This window comes from Zophobas morio, unplaced genomic scaffold (genome assembly GCF_036711695.1).
Source record: "Zophobas morio isolate AGI-343-1 ecotype UQ-CSIRO unplaced genomic scaffold, CSIRO_AGI_Zmor_V1 ptg000031l, whole genome shotgun sequence".
Classification (NCBI taxonomy): domain Eukaryota; kingdom Metazoa; phylum Arthropoda; class Insecta; order Coleoptera; family Tenebrionidae; genus Zophobas; species Zophobas morio.
The window spans coordinates 13,067,994-13,084,805 of NW_026972136.1; the positions used below are offsets into that span (position 1 = coordinate 13,067,994).

Genomic DNA, 16,812 nt, shown 5'->3' on the forward strand with positions numbered 1-16,812 from the left:
AAATTGTGATGACGTCATCAACATTTTTGCAAGGACAAGTATATCAGTTGGGATAGATGTAGTGTAATACTAAGAATAAAATTATTGTATTCCCAAATTTTCGGGAAAATGAATTGGGTCGTTTTGAATATTGATTTCTTATAATCAATAAAATAACGAAACAATTTACTCACGTATACGGCGCCGGTGTGTAATATCTAGAAAGCGGATTTCTGTCGGGCTAGGCAAGGCCAAACTCGGTACGGCTCGTACGGGATGCGAATTCATTGCGGTTGCGGACTGCACTTCGTTTATTTGAGATTAGAATAACGCTGTTTCGTTGCACTCTGCTGTTAATTCCCGTTCTCATTTACTTAGCCGTTTGATTAATAAATCGTTAATTATATTTATGGAATTAGTACCGATTAAATTCAGTGATTATCTATCACCCGGCGATCCAGCACGTCCCCCCCTATAATCGTGACGTAGCCCGACAGAAATCCGCTGTCTAGTAATATGAGGGGCAACTGAAAATCGTTTATGTATAAACATTCTTAATTTAAGATGACAAGCGTAACAGCATACGTGAGAGTCAAACAGAGAAACTGTAAACAAAACGACCATCGGTTTTATTGCTTCGACTTCCGCTTATTATATAAAACATTGGGTTTATTTTAATTCTTGACGGTGAAATTCACAATTGGTTGATTATAAACATGTCTATTCCACATTCGCGGAACCAAGTGAGCGCATAAAACAAATGCAGGTCTGTAATGTTAAAGTCGATGTAAATAAGCGTGCTACCCTTATGTTTCAACTGAGTTTTTCCTTTAACACATTTTGTGTCTACCAAATTGGGTTGGTTGGGGTGTAATACTAATAATAAGTGTTGCTTTTAATTTAATCAATAAAATAAATTGACTTCATTAATTTTTTTGAACCACCTCTTAAGAAAATCTAAAAAATATGAATGGAATGATAAATCACAAGTACAAACTCATCATAGTTTTTGCATTTTAGATAGGATTTATTCAGCAAAATTTAAGGGTGACGTCATCAATTTTTTTAGGAGGGATGAACAAATACATTTTGAACAAAAGTTTACCATGCTTATAATAACTTTAAAAAAATTCCCAAGATTTCAAAGCATTCGGTTTTGTAATTCCTGATTAAATCGATAAAATAAATTCACGCCTTCATTAATTTTTTTGAGTCACCCTGCATATGCAAATCCAAAAATATGAATGGAATGATAAATCACAAGTACAGACTCATCATATTTTGTACATTTTAGATACGATTTATTCGGCAAACTTTTGAGCTGACGTCATCAGTTTTTTGTAGAAGATAACCAAATATATTTTGACTAAAAATTTATTATGTTCTTTATAACCTTAAAACATCTGCAAGATTTCAAAGCATTCGGTTTTGTAGTTCCTGATTAAATCAATAAAATAAATTTACGCATTCATTAATTTTTTTGAGTCACCCTGTATATGCAAATCGAAAAAATTCGAATGGAATGATAAATCACAAGAAGAGACTCACCATATTTTGTACATTTTAGATAGGATTTATTCAGCAAAATTTTGTGGTGACGTCATAAATTTTTTAGGGGGGACGACCAAATACATTTTGATCAAAAATTTACCATGCTTATGATAATTTTAAAATATCTTCAAGATTTCGAAGCATTCGGTTTTGTAGTTCCTGATTAAATCAATAAAATATATTTACGCATTCATTAATTTTTTTGAGTCACTCTGTATATGCAAATCCAAAAAATATGAATGGAGTGATAAATTACAAGTACAGACTCATCATATTTTTACAGTTTAGATAGGATTTATTCGGCAAACTTTCGAGCTGACGTCATCAAGTTTTTGGAGGGGATAAGCAAATATATTTTGACTAAACATTTATTATGTTCTTTATAACCTTAAAACATCTGCAAGATTTCAAAGCATTCGGTTTTGTAGTTTCTGAGTAAATCAGTAAAATATATTTACGCATTCATTAATTTTTTTGAGTCACCCTGTATATGCAAATCCAAAAAATATGAATGGAGTGATAGATCACAAGTACAGACTCATCATATTTTGTACATTTTAGATATGATTTATTCCACAAACTTTTGAGCTGACGTCATCAAGTTTTTGGAGGGGACAAGCAAATATTTTTTGACTAAAGATTTATGATGCTCTTTATAGCCTTAAAACATCTGCAACATTCCAAAGCATTCTGGTTAGCAGATTAAAAATTAAATTTCAAAATGTTGTTTTATAATTTTGATTTTTTTTCCAAAAAGCTGGACGTTTCGGGTGAAAAGTCGATTGTTGTTGTAAACTACATGTGTAGGACTATGTTATTTTATACAATTGACAACCCATTTACTATGTACAATTTTGAAGTGACGTCATCGCATTAGTGGTGAGGATGATTAGACAAATTTTGGTTAGCGTTTTACCATCTACATGATATTCTTAATATAAGTACAAAATTTCACAACAATCGGTCGAGTACTTTCGGAGATTATCTGTCTAATAAAAATCCGGGACGGCAGACGGACAGACGGACAGACGGACGGACAGACGGACGGACAGACGGACGGACAGACGGACGGACAGACGGACGGACAGACGGACGGACAGACGGACGGATAGACGGACAGACAGACGGAATTAGGAGACCTATTTCTACGTTTTCTAGGGGTCATGAAAGATCGAGAAAACGTAAAAGTAGAGAGTCGGCCGACGGACTCAATTACAATACTTCCTTTGCTTACGCTCGGGAAGTAAAAATGAAAGAACACGGTGGGCGGGGTTAAGTTTAACTTTTTTCTACAATCTTTTATTTACAGACAGTAACCCCGCCCGCCCACCCTCTATTTTATTAGAATCTATTTTATTAGCGTAATTTGTCAAAATTAGGCTTTTTTAAAATCAAATTTTATGGGTATAATTTTTCAGAAAAGCAGTATTTGTTGGGCTGTATTTCAGAAGCGAGGGAAGTTCTGTCGAAATAGCCTTCGACCAATTTTTTAGCCTATACATTGTAAATTGACAAATATAAACAATGTCTAGAAAAAGATTTCTATGAATATTTTAGTTGCCAATAATACATTGATAAATTAAAGATTTAAATTGTGACGTCGGGAATCGTGACGTCACGACATATTCAAACAAAGGAATAGCTTCTCGAACATTCCCGAACGTGTTGTTGCGTCAGCCAACCAGTATTTAACAATTTTTTTAGCCTGTACATTGTAAATTAACAAATATAAACAAACAATGTCTAAAAAGATTTATATAAACATTTTAGTTGTTATTAATATATTGATAAATTAAAGATTCATATTGTGACGTCGCGAATCGTGACGTCACGACGTATTCAGACAAAGGAATAGCTTCCCGAACATTCGCGAACGTCTTGTTGCGTCAGCCAACCGGTATTTAACCAATTTTTTAGCCTGTACATTGTAAATTAACAAATATAAACAAACAATGTCTAAAAAGATTTATATAAACATTTTAGTTGCTAATAATACATTGATAAATCAAAAATTCATATTGTGACGTGGCGAATCGTGACGTCACGACGTATTCAAACAAAGGAATAGCTTCTCGAACATTCGCGAACGTGTTGTTGCGTCAGCCAACCGGTATTCAACCAATTTTTTAGCCTGTACATTGTAAATTAACAAATATAAACAAACAATGTTTAAAAAGATTTATATAAACATTTCAGTTGCCAATAATACATTGATAAATTAAAGATTTAAATTGTGACGTCGGGAATCGTGACGTCACGACATATTCAAACAAAGGAATAGCTTCTCGAACATTCCCGAACGTGTTGTTGTGTCAGACAACCAGTATTTAACAATTTTTTTAGCCTGTACATTGTAAATTAACAAATATAAACAAACAATGTTTAAAAAGATTTATATAAACATTTCAGTTGCTAATAATACATTGATAAATTAAAGATTCATATTGTGACGTCGCGAATCGTGACGTCACGACGTATTCAGACAAAGGAATAGCTTCCCGAACATTCGCGAACGTCTTGTTGCGTCAGCCAACCGGTATATATACAGGTCGGCGGCCACTTTTGGGCAGTCTGAGTTGAACGTTCACCACGTGAAGACGTCTGTTCCGAATAAGGAAAGTAAGGAAACAATTTCGCAACTAAGTGGCGAATTTATTTATTTATTTATTTTTTTTTTAAATTATTCGTTGTGTATAATAACACATGGTGATAAATGACAGATTTACAATTATTAATGAAATCAACTCGTGCAAACACTGCTAAGAAACTATCATGACACAATTAAATAATATTTAAACAATTCAATTTGTTTAAACATTGTTGAATTGCAATTTTCCGGGCAAAGTATGAAAAATAATTTTAGTAATCTCATGGTGACACACCATGACGTCACTGTCACGTGACCACTTGAGCAAAGGCACGGTCTTCGGTCCGTTGTGTTCAGTTTTGATTTCGATCTGGTGGCAGCAACGTCGGAGCATTCGGAGCCCCGTTCTGGCGTAAAACTACCACGTTTTAGCGAATTTCTAATTCATTGATAATAAATATTAATGAAAATGTTCTGCATTAGCTCTGTGAACACGAAACAAAGTGTGCATTTTTCCAAAAATTCCCAAAAACGGAGTAAATACGGTTGTAGTTTTAATTTATATATACTGTTTAAATATGATAAGTATTAATTAATATAATTAAAGCCGTTTTCCTACAAACGTGAACATATTAAAAACGTGCAATGTTCCAGTCAAAATATGAAAAATAATGTTTGCAATCTCATCGTGATGTTTGATGACATCACTGTCACGAGAGCCACCTGAACAAATATTGCGGTTTTCGGTTAGTTTTGATTTCGGTCTGGTGGCAGCAACATCTGAGCATTCGGAGCTCCGTTTTCGCTTAAAAGTAGCCCGTGTTCGCGAATTTCTAATTTATTGTTTTTCTCATGGCAAGACGCACTCCAGACCTCCTCGTATTGTTTGGTTCTTGCTGGGCAACAACAACGAGCGAGCACAGTCATCGCTCTTTGGTGGCAAACGTGGAGAAATTTGTATATTGTAACTTTTGTAATTGAACCATTTTGTACTGTATATTGTATGTGTTACTAACTTAACTTGGGTCTTGCCAGTTTAGCTCCAGTGGTGCAAATGCTTTGTTTTCACGGTGCCTTTGCTTGGGTTTTAATTTTGCAACAGTGCATTCTTTGGTTCCGAGACTGAATTCTCCATGTCGTCAGACGCTTTGGCCTGGGGGGGTTCTCTGGGCCCTTAGACGCTGGGTCATCATCCTAAAAGGATGAGGTTCATCATCCCAAAGGGATGAGGTCAGTCGGCCCTGTATCTATGCGGCTGCGTTCTCCCTTGGGCGTGTGAGCGCTGCGACCTATAGATTTCGTTTCGAGTTCCATCGGTGTGCTTGCTTGGGTTTTCATTTTGCAACAGCGCATCCTTTGGTTCCAGGTCTGAATTCTCCATGTCGTCAGGAGCTCTTGGTCTGGGGGGGTTCTGTTGGCCCTTAGACGCTGGGTCGCATCATCCTATAAGGATGAGGTCAGTCGGCCTTGGATTTATGCGGCTGCATTCCTGCCTTGGGCGAACGAGCACTGCGACCAATAGATTTCGTTCCGAGTTCCATCGGTGTGCTTGCTTGGGTTTTCATTTTGCAACATTCTCAATTTTTGGTGCAATTTCTTCCGGTGATGAATTGGGTACTAACTTTGCATTTGTTTTGTATCTAAATTGTATCTGTATCTGTAGTGTATTCTGTATTGTAGTTAGATTGTAGGTACCTGTATTGTATTTCTTTTGTATTGTACTGTATAACGTTCTATCCCTCATTAACAAATCCTAGCCCTCTCCTTTCCTAGCGAGATCTGCTCCAGACCTTCCCGTGGTTCTTGCTGAGCATCAACTATCGAGGACAGAAAATTCAAATTCAAAACCAGCAAAGTTTCACAAAAATCTTGAAAATCGCTCGTTGGTGGCCAACGTGGAGCAAAAGAGACTTTTGTAACTCAACTAACTTTGTTAACTTTGTATTCTTAAGGAAACAAAAATGTATTACATTTAATTTATTATTTATAAGGACAAATGTGAAGACAAGTTGTTAACAAATTTTTCCTTCATTTTCCTTTTTTTCCTCGGCAACTTCTACCTTTAATAGGAGTCGTTTCTTTGATAAGCGTCATCACTAAATCAGCAATGTTAGTGTTTTGGAGGGGATAAGCAAATATATTTTGACTAAACATTTATTATGCTCTTTTAAACCTTAAAACATCTGCAAGATTTCAAAGCATTCGGTTTTGTAGTTTCTGAGTAAATCAGTAAAATAAATTTACGCTTTCATTAATTTTTTTGAATCACCCTGTATATGCAAATCCAAAAAATATGAATGGAGTGATAGATCACAAGTACAGACTCATCATATTTTGTACATTTTAGATATGATTTATTCCACAAACTGTTGAGCTGACGTCATCAAGTTTTTGGAGGGGATAAGCAAATATTTTTTGACTAAAGATTTATGATGCTCTTTATAGCCTTAAAACATCTGCAACATTTCAAAGCATTCTGGTTAGCAGATTAAAAATTAAATTTCAAAATGTTGTTCTATAATTTTGATTTTTTTTCCAAAAATCTGGACGTTTCGGGTGAAAAGTCGATTCAGAGTTGTAAACTACATGTGTAGGACTATGTTATTTTATACAATTGAAAACCCATTTACTATGTACAATTTTGAAGTGACGTCATCGCATTAGTGGTGGGGATGATTAGACAAATTTTGGTTAGCGTTTTACCATCTACATGATATTCTTAATATAAGTACAAAATTTTACAACAATCGGTCGAGTACTTTCGGAGATTATCTGTCTAAGAAAAATCCGGGTGCAGACGGACAGACGGACGGACGGACGGACAGACGGACGGACAGACGGACAGACAGACGGACAGACAGACGGACAGACAGACGGAAATGGGAGACCTATTTCTTCGTCTTCTAGGGGTCATGAAAGATCGAGAAAACGTAAAAGTAGAGAGTTATTATTGACAACTCTACAACACAGTTTTTTAAGTTTCTTAAAATCAATGCAAACACACAGAAAACTAAAACTGACAAAGTTAGCAAATTTCACTCGACCGTTTTGTTTCAAAATCGATAAAAATGTATGCAATGGTATATGCACTTAAGTACTTAAGTTGCAGTATTATATAATTAAGAAGAAGCGATTACTATGCTCTGCCGAGATGTTTCAGTGTCGTGCATTTGTACAAATAATCGCGAATATTGCCAAGTACGGGTCAATGAAAATATTCACAATTTGGCAACATGGAGGACGGGCAAAGGTGTATGATACCAGAGAACATAATGATACTATGTTCTCTGATGATACCCTGCCGAGATGATGTCAGATTGTGTTCTGAACATAGGCAACTTGTAGGTTTCGTAATTAAATGCATTTTCATATTTTTAATAGCGCGAAATTCTCACATTTAAAAATGTGCTTTCATTTTAGTGGGGCATTGCCCGTTTGCCCTTCCTGCACCACCCGCCACTGGTCAAAACCCACCTCTTCTGGGCCTTGTCTGTCACAACTACATACATTCTACAAGCGTGCTCTACAGTCAGGGATTTATACAGACTGTTCATTTTATCTGTTCACGTCTGAACTGTGCCTGAGTATTTTTGCATAGGCAACCCATTTTACGTTTCATAAACAGCTTTGATTAATTTTTATTACTTCCCGAGCGTAAGCAAAGGAAGTATTGTAATCGAGTCCGTCGGCCGACTCTCTACTTTTACGTTTTCTCGATCTTTCATGACCCCTAGAAGACAAAGAAATAGGTCTCCCATTTCCGTCTGTCTGTCCGTCTGTCCGTCCGTCTGTCCGTCTGTCCGTCTGTTGTCCCGGATTTTTATTAGACAGATAATCTCCGAAAGTACTCGACCGATTGTTGTGAAATTTTGTACTTATATTAAGAATATCATGTAGATGGTAAAACGCTAACCAAAATTTGTCTAATCATCCCCACCACTAATGCGATGACGTCACTTCAAAATTGTACATAGTAAATGGGTTTTCAATTGTATAAAATAACATAGTCCTACACATGTAGTTTACAACTCTGAATCGACTTTTCACCCGAAACGTCCAGATTTTTGGAAAAAAAATCATAATTATAAAACAACATTTTGAAATTTAATTTTTAATCTGCTAACCAGAGTGCTTTGAAATGTTGCAGATGTTTTAAGGCTATAAAGAGCATCATAAATCTTTAGTCAAAAAATATTTGCTTATCCCCTCCAAAAACTTGATGACGTCAGCTCAAAAGTTTGTGGAATAAATCATATCTAAAATGTACAAAAGATGATGAGCCTGTACTTGTGATCTATCACTCCATTCATATTTTTTGGATTTGCATATACAGGGTGACTCAAAAAAATTAATGAATGCGTAAATATATTTTATTGATTTAATCAGGAACTACAAAACCGAATGCTCTGAAATCTTGCAGATGTTTTAAGGTCGTAAAGAGCATAATAAATGTTTAGTCAAAATATATTTGCTTATCCCCTCCAAAAACTTGATGACGTCAGCTCGAAAGTTTGCCGAATAAATCATATCTAAAATGTACAAAATATGATGAGCCTGTACTTGTCATTTATCACTCCATTCATATTTTTTGGATTTGCATATACAGAGTGACTCAAAAAAATTAATGAATGCGTAAATATATTTTATTGATTTAATCAGGAACTACAAAACGGAATGCTCTGACATCTTGCACATGTTTTAAGGTTATAAAGAGCATAATAAATGTTTAGTCAAAATATATTTGCTTATCCCCTCCAAAAACTTGATGACGTCAGCTCGAAAATTTGCCGAATAAATCATATCTAAAATGTACAAAATATGATCAGTCTGTACTTGTGATCTATCACTCCATTCATATTTTTTGGATTTGCATATACAGGGTGATTCAAGAAAATAAATGAAAGCGTAAATTTATTTTACTGATTTACTCAGGAACTACAAAACCGAATGCTTCGAAATCTTGAAGACATTTTAAAATTATCATAAGCATGGTAAATTTTTGATCAAAACGTATATTTGGTCGTCCCCCCACAAAAAAATTATGATGCCACCACAAAATTTTGCTGAAAAAATCCTATCTAAAATGTACAAAATATGGTGAGTCTCTTCTTGTGATTTATCATTCCATTCAAATTTTTTCGATTTGCATATACAGGGTGACTCAAAAAAATTAATGAATGCGTAAATTTATTTTATTGATTTAATCAGGAACTACAAAACCGAATGCTTTGAAATCTTGCAGATGTGTTAAGGTTATAAAGAGCATAATAAATTTTTAGTCAAAATATATTTGGTTATCTTCTACAAAAAACTGATGACGTCAACACAAAAGTTTGCCGAATAAATCGTATCTAAAATGTACAAAATATGATGAGTCTGTACTTGTGATTTATCATTCCATTCATATTTTTGGATTTGCATATGCAGGGTGACTCAAAAAAATTAATGAAGGCGTGAATTTATTTTATCGATTTAATCAGGAATTACAAAACCGAATGCTTTGAAATCTTGGGAATATTTTAAAGTTATTATAAGCATGGTAAACTTTTGTTCAAAATGTATTTGTTCATCCCTCCTAAAAAAATTGATGACGTCACCCTTAAATTTTGCTGAATAAATCCTATCTAAAATGCAAAAAATATGATGAGTTTGTACTTGTGATTTATCATTCCATTCATATTTTTTAGATTTTCTTAAGAGGTGGTTCAAAAAAATTAATGAAGTCAATTTATTGTATTGATTAAATTAAAGACAACACTTATTATTAGTATTACACCCCAACCAACCCAATTTGGTAGACACAAAATTTGTTAAAGGAAAAACTCGGTTGAAACATAAGGGTAGCATCGCTTATTTACATCGACTTTAACATTACAGACCTGCATTTGTTTTATGCGATCACTTGGTTCCGCAAATGTGAAATAGACATGTTTATAATCAACCAATTGTGAATTTCACCGTCAAGAATTAAAATAAAACCCAATGTTTTATATAATAAGCGGAAGTCGAAGAAATAAAACCGACGGTCGTTTTGTTTACAGTTTCTCTGTTTGGCTCTCACGTATGCTGTTACGCCTGTCATCTTAAATTAAGAATGTTTATACATACACGATTTTCAGTTGCCTCTGATACGTAGGTATACGTGAGTAAATTGTTTCGTTATTTTATTGATTATTACAAATCAATATTCAAACGACCCAATTCATTTTCCCGAAAATTTGAGAAACAAAAATGTAATGAGAAAAAAAACACAATAGGCATGCAGTCGTCAAGTTTCCGACAGCGAGGGAAGTACTGTCTAAACTCTTTAGACCAATTTTTTGATATTGTGTTTTCTCGGTTTTTAAATTTTTCGATATTTTAATTTTTCAGTTTTTAAAGTTTTAGGTTTTTAGATTTCTCACTATCTCGACTTTTCGATTTTTCAGTTCCAGTTCCAGATTTTTTGAATTTTTAGTTTTTGATACGATTTTTTTTTCAAAAATTTTCAATTTTTCCAGTTTTTAACTTTACGATACTTCAGTTTTGCTCGATTTCTCAATTTTTCGACATATTACTGTTGGGATTTTTCAATTTATCGATTCTTCGATTTCTAGAATTTCCTCATTTTTCAATTTTTCGATGTTTCAGTCTTACGATTTTTAAATTTTTTTATTTTTCAGTTTTTAATTTTTGACGTTTCTAAATTTTTCGATTTCTCAATTTTTCGGTTAGCTGATTTTTTGATTTTCCCATTTCTCGGTTTTTCAATTCTTTCTTCAATTGTGATTTTTCAATTTTTCGGTTTCTGAATTTTTCAATGTTTCAGTTTTGGATTTTTTCACTTTTCCGATTTTTCAATTTTCCTTCCATTTTTCAGTTTTTCAGTATTTCAGTTCTGGGATTTTGCAATGTTTCGGTTCTTCAATTTTTCCATTTTTTGATGTTTCGATTTCTCGGTTTTTCAATTTTTCGATAGGTATTTTAATTTTTCAATTTTTAAGTTCTAGATTTTCCGTTAATTTTTTTGTTTTCCTTGATGTTTTGATTTATCGATTATTCGATTTTTCAAGTTCTCGGTTTAGATTTTTTGGTTTTCCACTTCTTGGATTTTTAAATTGTTTAATTTTTAGATTGTTCAATTTCTCGATTTTTAGATTTTTCAATTTTTCGGTTTACCGATTTTTTTTCATTTAAAATGTTTCAATTTTTCAATTATTAACTTTTCGATTTTTCAATTTTCGTCTAATTTGATTTCTTAATTTTTTGATTTTTTGACTCCCCTAGTGTCGATGTTTTGATTTCTCGATGTTTCGGTTTTTGAACATTCCGATGTTTCGATTTTTCGACTTTTTGGCTTTTCGAGTGTTCAGTTTTTTATTTTTGAATTTTAGATTTTTGTTTTTTTGATTTTTTGGTGTTTCGATTTCCCAATTCTTCAATTTTTCGATATTTTAATTTTTCAATTTTTCGAATTTTTAAATTTAAAAAAATGACAGTATAAATACAGTATGTTGGATCATGGTCGACCAGTATAAAGATTATGGCCTGTCCAAAGGTACCATACGTGCTGCCATCTATTAATAATTCAAAAACGACAAAAGAATTATTAACACTTTTTGAAAGGCACAAAGGCATTCATACCAAAACAAACGACCATTACACGTTTTGAAGTCTCATAATGTCAAATCAAATTAAAATTTTGCTAAATTATTAATAGATGGCAACACGTATGGTACCTCTTGGACAGGCCATAATCTTTATACTAGTCGGCCATGGTTGGACAAAAGTGTGGTTACTTTTGACATGTATCTTTCATTAAAGCCAAAAAAGCAGTTTAAAATATTGTGGAAGTCATTAAAAACGTCAGGATTTTAGAATAATCAGTCAAAATAACTTCTATTTATTTGTGAAATCAAACGGTTACTCTAAATAAATTAAATTTTACTTTATAAACATGATATTTATTAAGCAACTGGGGAAAAGTAGAATAAGCTGTAGTTATTCACTCAATAAAATAAATTTATTTGATATATACTGAATTTGTAAGGTGTGTCCAACTCATTCCTCACCACTGAGTAGCATTTCTAAAAGGTCCAATTTTTCACACTGGTCTCCTTCCAACCGCTGTGGTTGTTGCCACCGTAAAACGGTTGGGAGCACCATTAATTTAGTTTTTTTATCTTTTCGAAAAGGACAATTCATGTCTTTCCAACTAAAAACGAAAGGCATATTAATTCTTATAATATGACATAGTTCCTATGCTTACAAAGGTCTGTCTCCAACTTGAACATAAATAAAGTGCCCTTCATATTTCGCTTTCTCTAAAGCCTCTTCAATAACTGGGGCAGCTGTGAAATTAAAACATTACAGTACTTCCAGTAAAATAAAAAAAAGTGGAACATTTTGTTGCAATACCTCTTACACAATCATCACACCAACTTTCTCCAGATGGCAGTTTTGAACCTCCAAAATAGATGTGTATAGGCTGACCCTTATCATCAAACTTTTCGATAAATTTACAGAATTCATCATAACCTTCTACAAAGTGTTTACTGACCATTTCCTATCTGTTAAATTTCACTGTAAAAAGTGTTTTCCCTGTATGCACTAAAAAAACAAGATAAACAATCACACTAGGAGCACGTGTTAACATGCACCAACTAACGTTGCCAGAATAAATAATCAGTGTAGTATAAATTACCTACCTCTCAGATAAGTCCAGTTTGATAAGTGTTTGGATAAATTTCTTTATCAGCGCCAAATATCACATTTTTTCTTTACTAGTTATAATATGATTGCACATGTAGTAATATCACCCTTAATTTCTGAGAAAAATTGGGAGTAATAACATTTACAATTTACTGCAATTTTAGAGGTTATGTTTGGCACTTATTTTATATATGGAGACTGTGCCCGAGTTGCCACAATTGTTGTCATGATGGGTAGACAACACACAATACACATTAACGTAAAAAAAACATAACTTAAGGGGGAAACGTGTTAACTTCCGTTTGTTGTGTTCATTTTTAGTGGTGATATAAAACTGATTCAACCGTTTTGAGTTTATATTTGTAGTGACTATTTTTCGAACTCTAGTTTGTATATTATACAGTTTTTTTTATGAACAATTACACTACTTTTCTTCTACTTTTTAGCACAACCAGGAGCGAACCTAATTACGTGATTTATGAAAAAAAAAATCCAGAAGATGCCATTCGCAGACAGACATACAGACAATATGAAATATATTTCAAGCAAATAACTAACGGAAAAGAGTGCATCATTATTAGTGTACATGCTTAATTTCGATTGTAAATGTTTATTCATCGAAAGAATGTCATGCAGAAATTTGTTTAATTTGAATGACTTGTTTCCTCAAAACGGAGGACTAAAATGATTAATTAAGCTACAATGGAACAAAATGTTTTGAATGTGATTCTTATTAACTTATTAATAATCTTATTTGATCATAATTAAATAATGCCGTGACTGTTCTCACATTTTCTAGAAATGGGTTTTAATTTGAACAATAAAAAATTGGTCGAAGGCTATAAGCATAATCCGACAAATCCAGCTCTTTAACAAAATTATAAAATTTTATTTTACGATTTTCGATTTGTGATAACTAGAGAGCGGAAAATATGCAGCAAAATTTTGAGAAATATGATCATATGATATGCACCAAATTTATGCAAATATGCAGTAACTTTCTTAATATATGCAGAGATATGCAGTTGCATATGCTCCAAAAATTAAAAAAAAAAGCTTAATAAGCGAACTAAATTTATTTATAAAATACAAAAACAGGTTTCCCGAGCTTACGTTTTATTACAAAAAATACATAAATCACATTGCATGGTGTTTAATTACATCTCACTAACACATAAATCACGTTTTTAAAGATAAAATTCTTGTACTAAAAAATAAATATAAACAGAACAAATTAAAAAATAGTAGTAATCCACTATTTAATTACTATTTTTTATTCTGTTGGGCAAAATATATTATTATTATTATTATTACTTTGGTACCAATTTATTTTTAAATATTTTTCGAAATATTGTAACAAAAAGTTTTTCCGGTGATTCTAAAGTACCTATATATATATTGGTAAATAGAAAAACTGCGTACTACGTCCAGAGATGTAAAAATACTTACCAATTTAGGGCAGGCGCGACAAAACACAGTTCGTTCTTGAAGAATAAGTTTAGGAAAAGGTTTAATCCATAAATTAATTTGAGTCATCTTCGACATATTGGTATACCTGTATCCCTTTAAATGCTTTCAATACAAACTCACAATGAAATATAATAGTATAACGTCCCTTCGACCACCACTAAACGTACAATTAATACACTTAACTAACGAACAAAAATATTGGGAATGAACGGTATTTCCAAATGTAATTAGGGCGCGAATTTACCTGAAAGGATAGCTTAACACCCAGTGGTGTCTCCAAACTACCATAAAACCCAAACCTTTCATAGTTATTTGAAGCTCAGGACAATATTTGCAATATGATTAATAAAATTTCGTTTTTCTAGATAAATGCCAATAGAATGACAATATTTTTTTTTTTCAAATTAACACAAAAATTGATAAAAATGCAAAATATGCACCCGTTCCGTGAAATATGCAGCAGAAGGCAAATATATGCAAATATGCAATTTTTTTATAGCTGTATTCATTTTTAATTAGCATGATTCGTTCACATATTAAATATCAAGACTTATATGCAAAAAATAACGGATATGCAAATTTCATAAAATCCGCTCTCTAGTGATAACCGCTGTAAAGTAAAAACCAGTGGCATAAATAACACCCCCGCAGCCTTTGTGCCGTACGGACAATGTAGAATATAATTAAAGCACATAACTAACGTGATAACATGTCCTTCAACACTAGGTAATAGCAATCTGAAGCTCAAGCTTTTATTTATGTTTATACATCGAAATAATGTCACGTAGAAATTAGTTTGATTTGCATTTTGTAGGATATGGCTGATTTTGAATTTTTCGACCATTTTCAACATCCAGAACTCATTTAAGACTTCGTTTCTTCGAAAATTTTTATCACTCTTCCAAAATCGCCAGTTGAAAATAGCAATTTTCACAGTTCCAGTAGCAAATAGTGTAACAAAAAATTACGATTAGCGCTTTTTTCTTACCTTTTTCAAATCCTAGATTCTATTAGTTTCCACTCCCACTCCATAGAAGAACATAATTTTCGAAAATAGTAGACAATGGGTCGAAATTTTCATAACGGATTTTGGAAATTTTGAGATGTAGATCTCGATGTGCTTATTCGAAAAATATAGGAAGTTAGGAATTCAATTTTTTTAAGAAATCTTAAAAATTGTCATATTTCAAGAGGCGATTCCGAAAAAATTGGAAGTCATCGGAGTAACGGAGCCGAAAATAACTTCTAGAGGTCAAAATCTACAAGAAAATGTGTTTAGGTAATTTTCGAAATTTAAAAATCAATTTATCTTTTTTTCTCACCAACGGTTTAACAGATTTGTCGAAGATTGTAATAAGTCAATAACTTTGTCAATAATTAACAGTGTTAAAAGTAGTCACCAGAATGAAGAAGGGGCGGGTGGGCGGGGCTATTGCTTGCCTATAAGACTGTCTAGTAAAAAGCTAATATTAGCCCCGCCCACCCACCCGTTCTCTCAGTTATTTTTCTTCTGAAATAAGAAATAAATTTTATAATAATGCACCAAAAAAGCCATGACTAGCACTTTTTCTACAGTCTAGTTTCTCTCAGTTACTTACCACTCCCACTCTAGAGAAAAAGATATAACTAACCCCGCCCAACCACCCGACTCTATTTCTGTGTTTAGTTTTATTTGCTCTGAATGAGAGGTGGATCTTATACAGAAATAAAATTAGTCGCTAAAACGAGAAGAGGGAGGGTGGGCGGCAATAGAATTTGTTAAGATAAGACTGAGTTTGGCAAGTGACATACCTCTGGGTTTAGTTCTTGCAACTACGATTAGCGCTTTTTTACAGCCTTATTTCTGTCAGTTACCACTCCCACGCTGAGTAAACCCCGCCCACCCGCCCGCCTTCCTTTCGGTGATTAATTTTATTTGCTCTAAATGAAAAGTGGATCTTATACAGAAATAAAATTAGTCATTAAAATGAGGAGAATGAGGTTGGGCGGGGCTAGTACTTGTTAAGACTGATTTTTGCAAATGATATATTCTCTAAGAAAATAGAGGGCGAGTGGGTGGGGCTAGTACTTGCAACGATAAGACTGAACAATATTAAAAGTAGTAATTGGAAGGAAATGGGTGAGGGTGGGCGGGGTTATTGCTTGCCTGTAAAAGACTCTAAAAAAAAAAAAGCCAAAGATTATGCCCCACCCATACCCGCCCCGATCTCAATTCTAAATTGTGATGAATTTTTTATTCTTTGTCAGATCCAGGGGCGGGCCTGAATTGCAAGATACGTATTTGTCTACAAGAATTTACCATGTTAAACATGTTTTAAGTTTCTTGTTTTGAAAAGACATATATTAAGAAAAAACGCAAAATATAAATGCAAAAAATAGTTTTGCATTAAAAAGTACAGTTGGTTGCAAAAAACGTGTTATCGAGACAAATGTTACATTTATAATGAGTTGGGCTGTCTTCTTGCTGCTTATATATTGTCCGGGGTGCGGCGCGGAAGCAGCTATACTCAAAATTTATCCAACAATATCCTCCC

At 33.3% G+C, this 16,812-nt stretch overlaps 1 protein-coding gene across 2 annotated transcripts; it reads right to left on the minus strand.

Annotated features, from left to right (window-relative positions):
- Positions 1–12,038: 12,038 nt before the first annotated feature.
- On the minus strand, positions 12,039–12,992 carry LOC135139321 (thioredoxin domain-containing protein 17-like). Of its 2 annotated transcripts, none has more exons than XM_064069518.1 (4): positions 12,805–12,992; positions 12,515–12,706; positions 12,366–12,447; positions 12,039–12,311 (listed from the first exon to the last, which is right to left on the minus strand). In XM_064069518.1, the coding sequence occupies exons 2-4, from the start codon at positions 12,657–12,659 to the stop codon at positions 12,158–12,160; spliced, it is 381 nt and encodes a 126-aa protein (XP_063925588.1). In that variant the 5' UTR covers positions 12,660–12,706; positions 12,805–12,992; the 3' UTR covers positions 12,039–12,157. The 2 variants fall into 2 exon arrangements, with proteins under 2 accessions (XP_063925588.1, XP_063925589.1); XM_064069519.1 differs by having other exon boundaries at positions 12,515–12,732.
- Between the last annotated feature and the right edge of the window lie 3,820 nt (positions 12,993–16,812).

What these genes read in the sequence shown, in the direction of transcription:
- LOC135139321 (XM_064069518.1), bottom strand. Translation starts at nt 12,659, where the DNA reads ATGGTCAGTAAACACTTTGTAGAAGGTTATGATGAATTCTGTAAATTT. An exon ending in GTGTGATGATTGTGTAAGAG is followed by an intron (nt 12,448 to 12,514) that starts GTATTGCAACAA and finishes TTAATTTCACAG; the next exon opens with CTGCCCCAGTTATTGAAGAG. An exon ending in CAAGTTGGAGACAGACCTTT is followed by an intron (nt 12,312 to 12,365) that starts GTAAGCATAGGA and finishes TTTCGTTTTTAG; the next exon opens with TTGGAAAGACATGAATTGTC.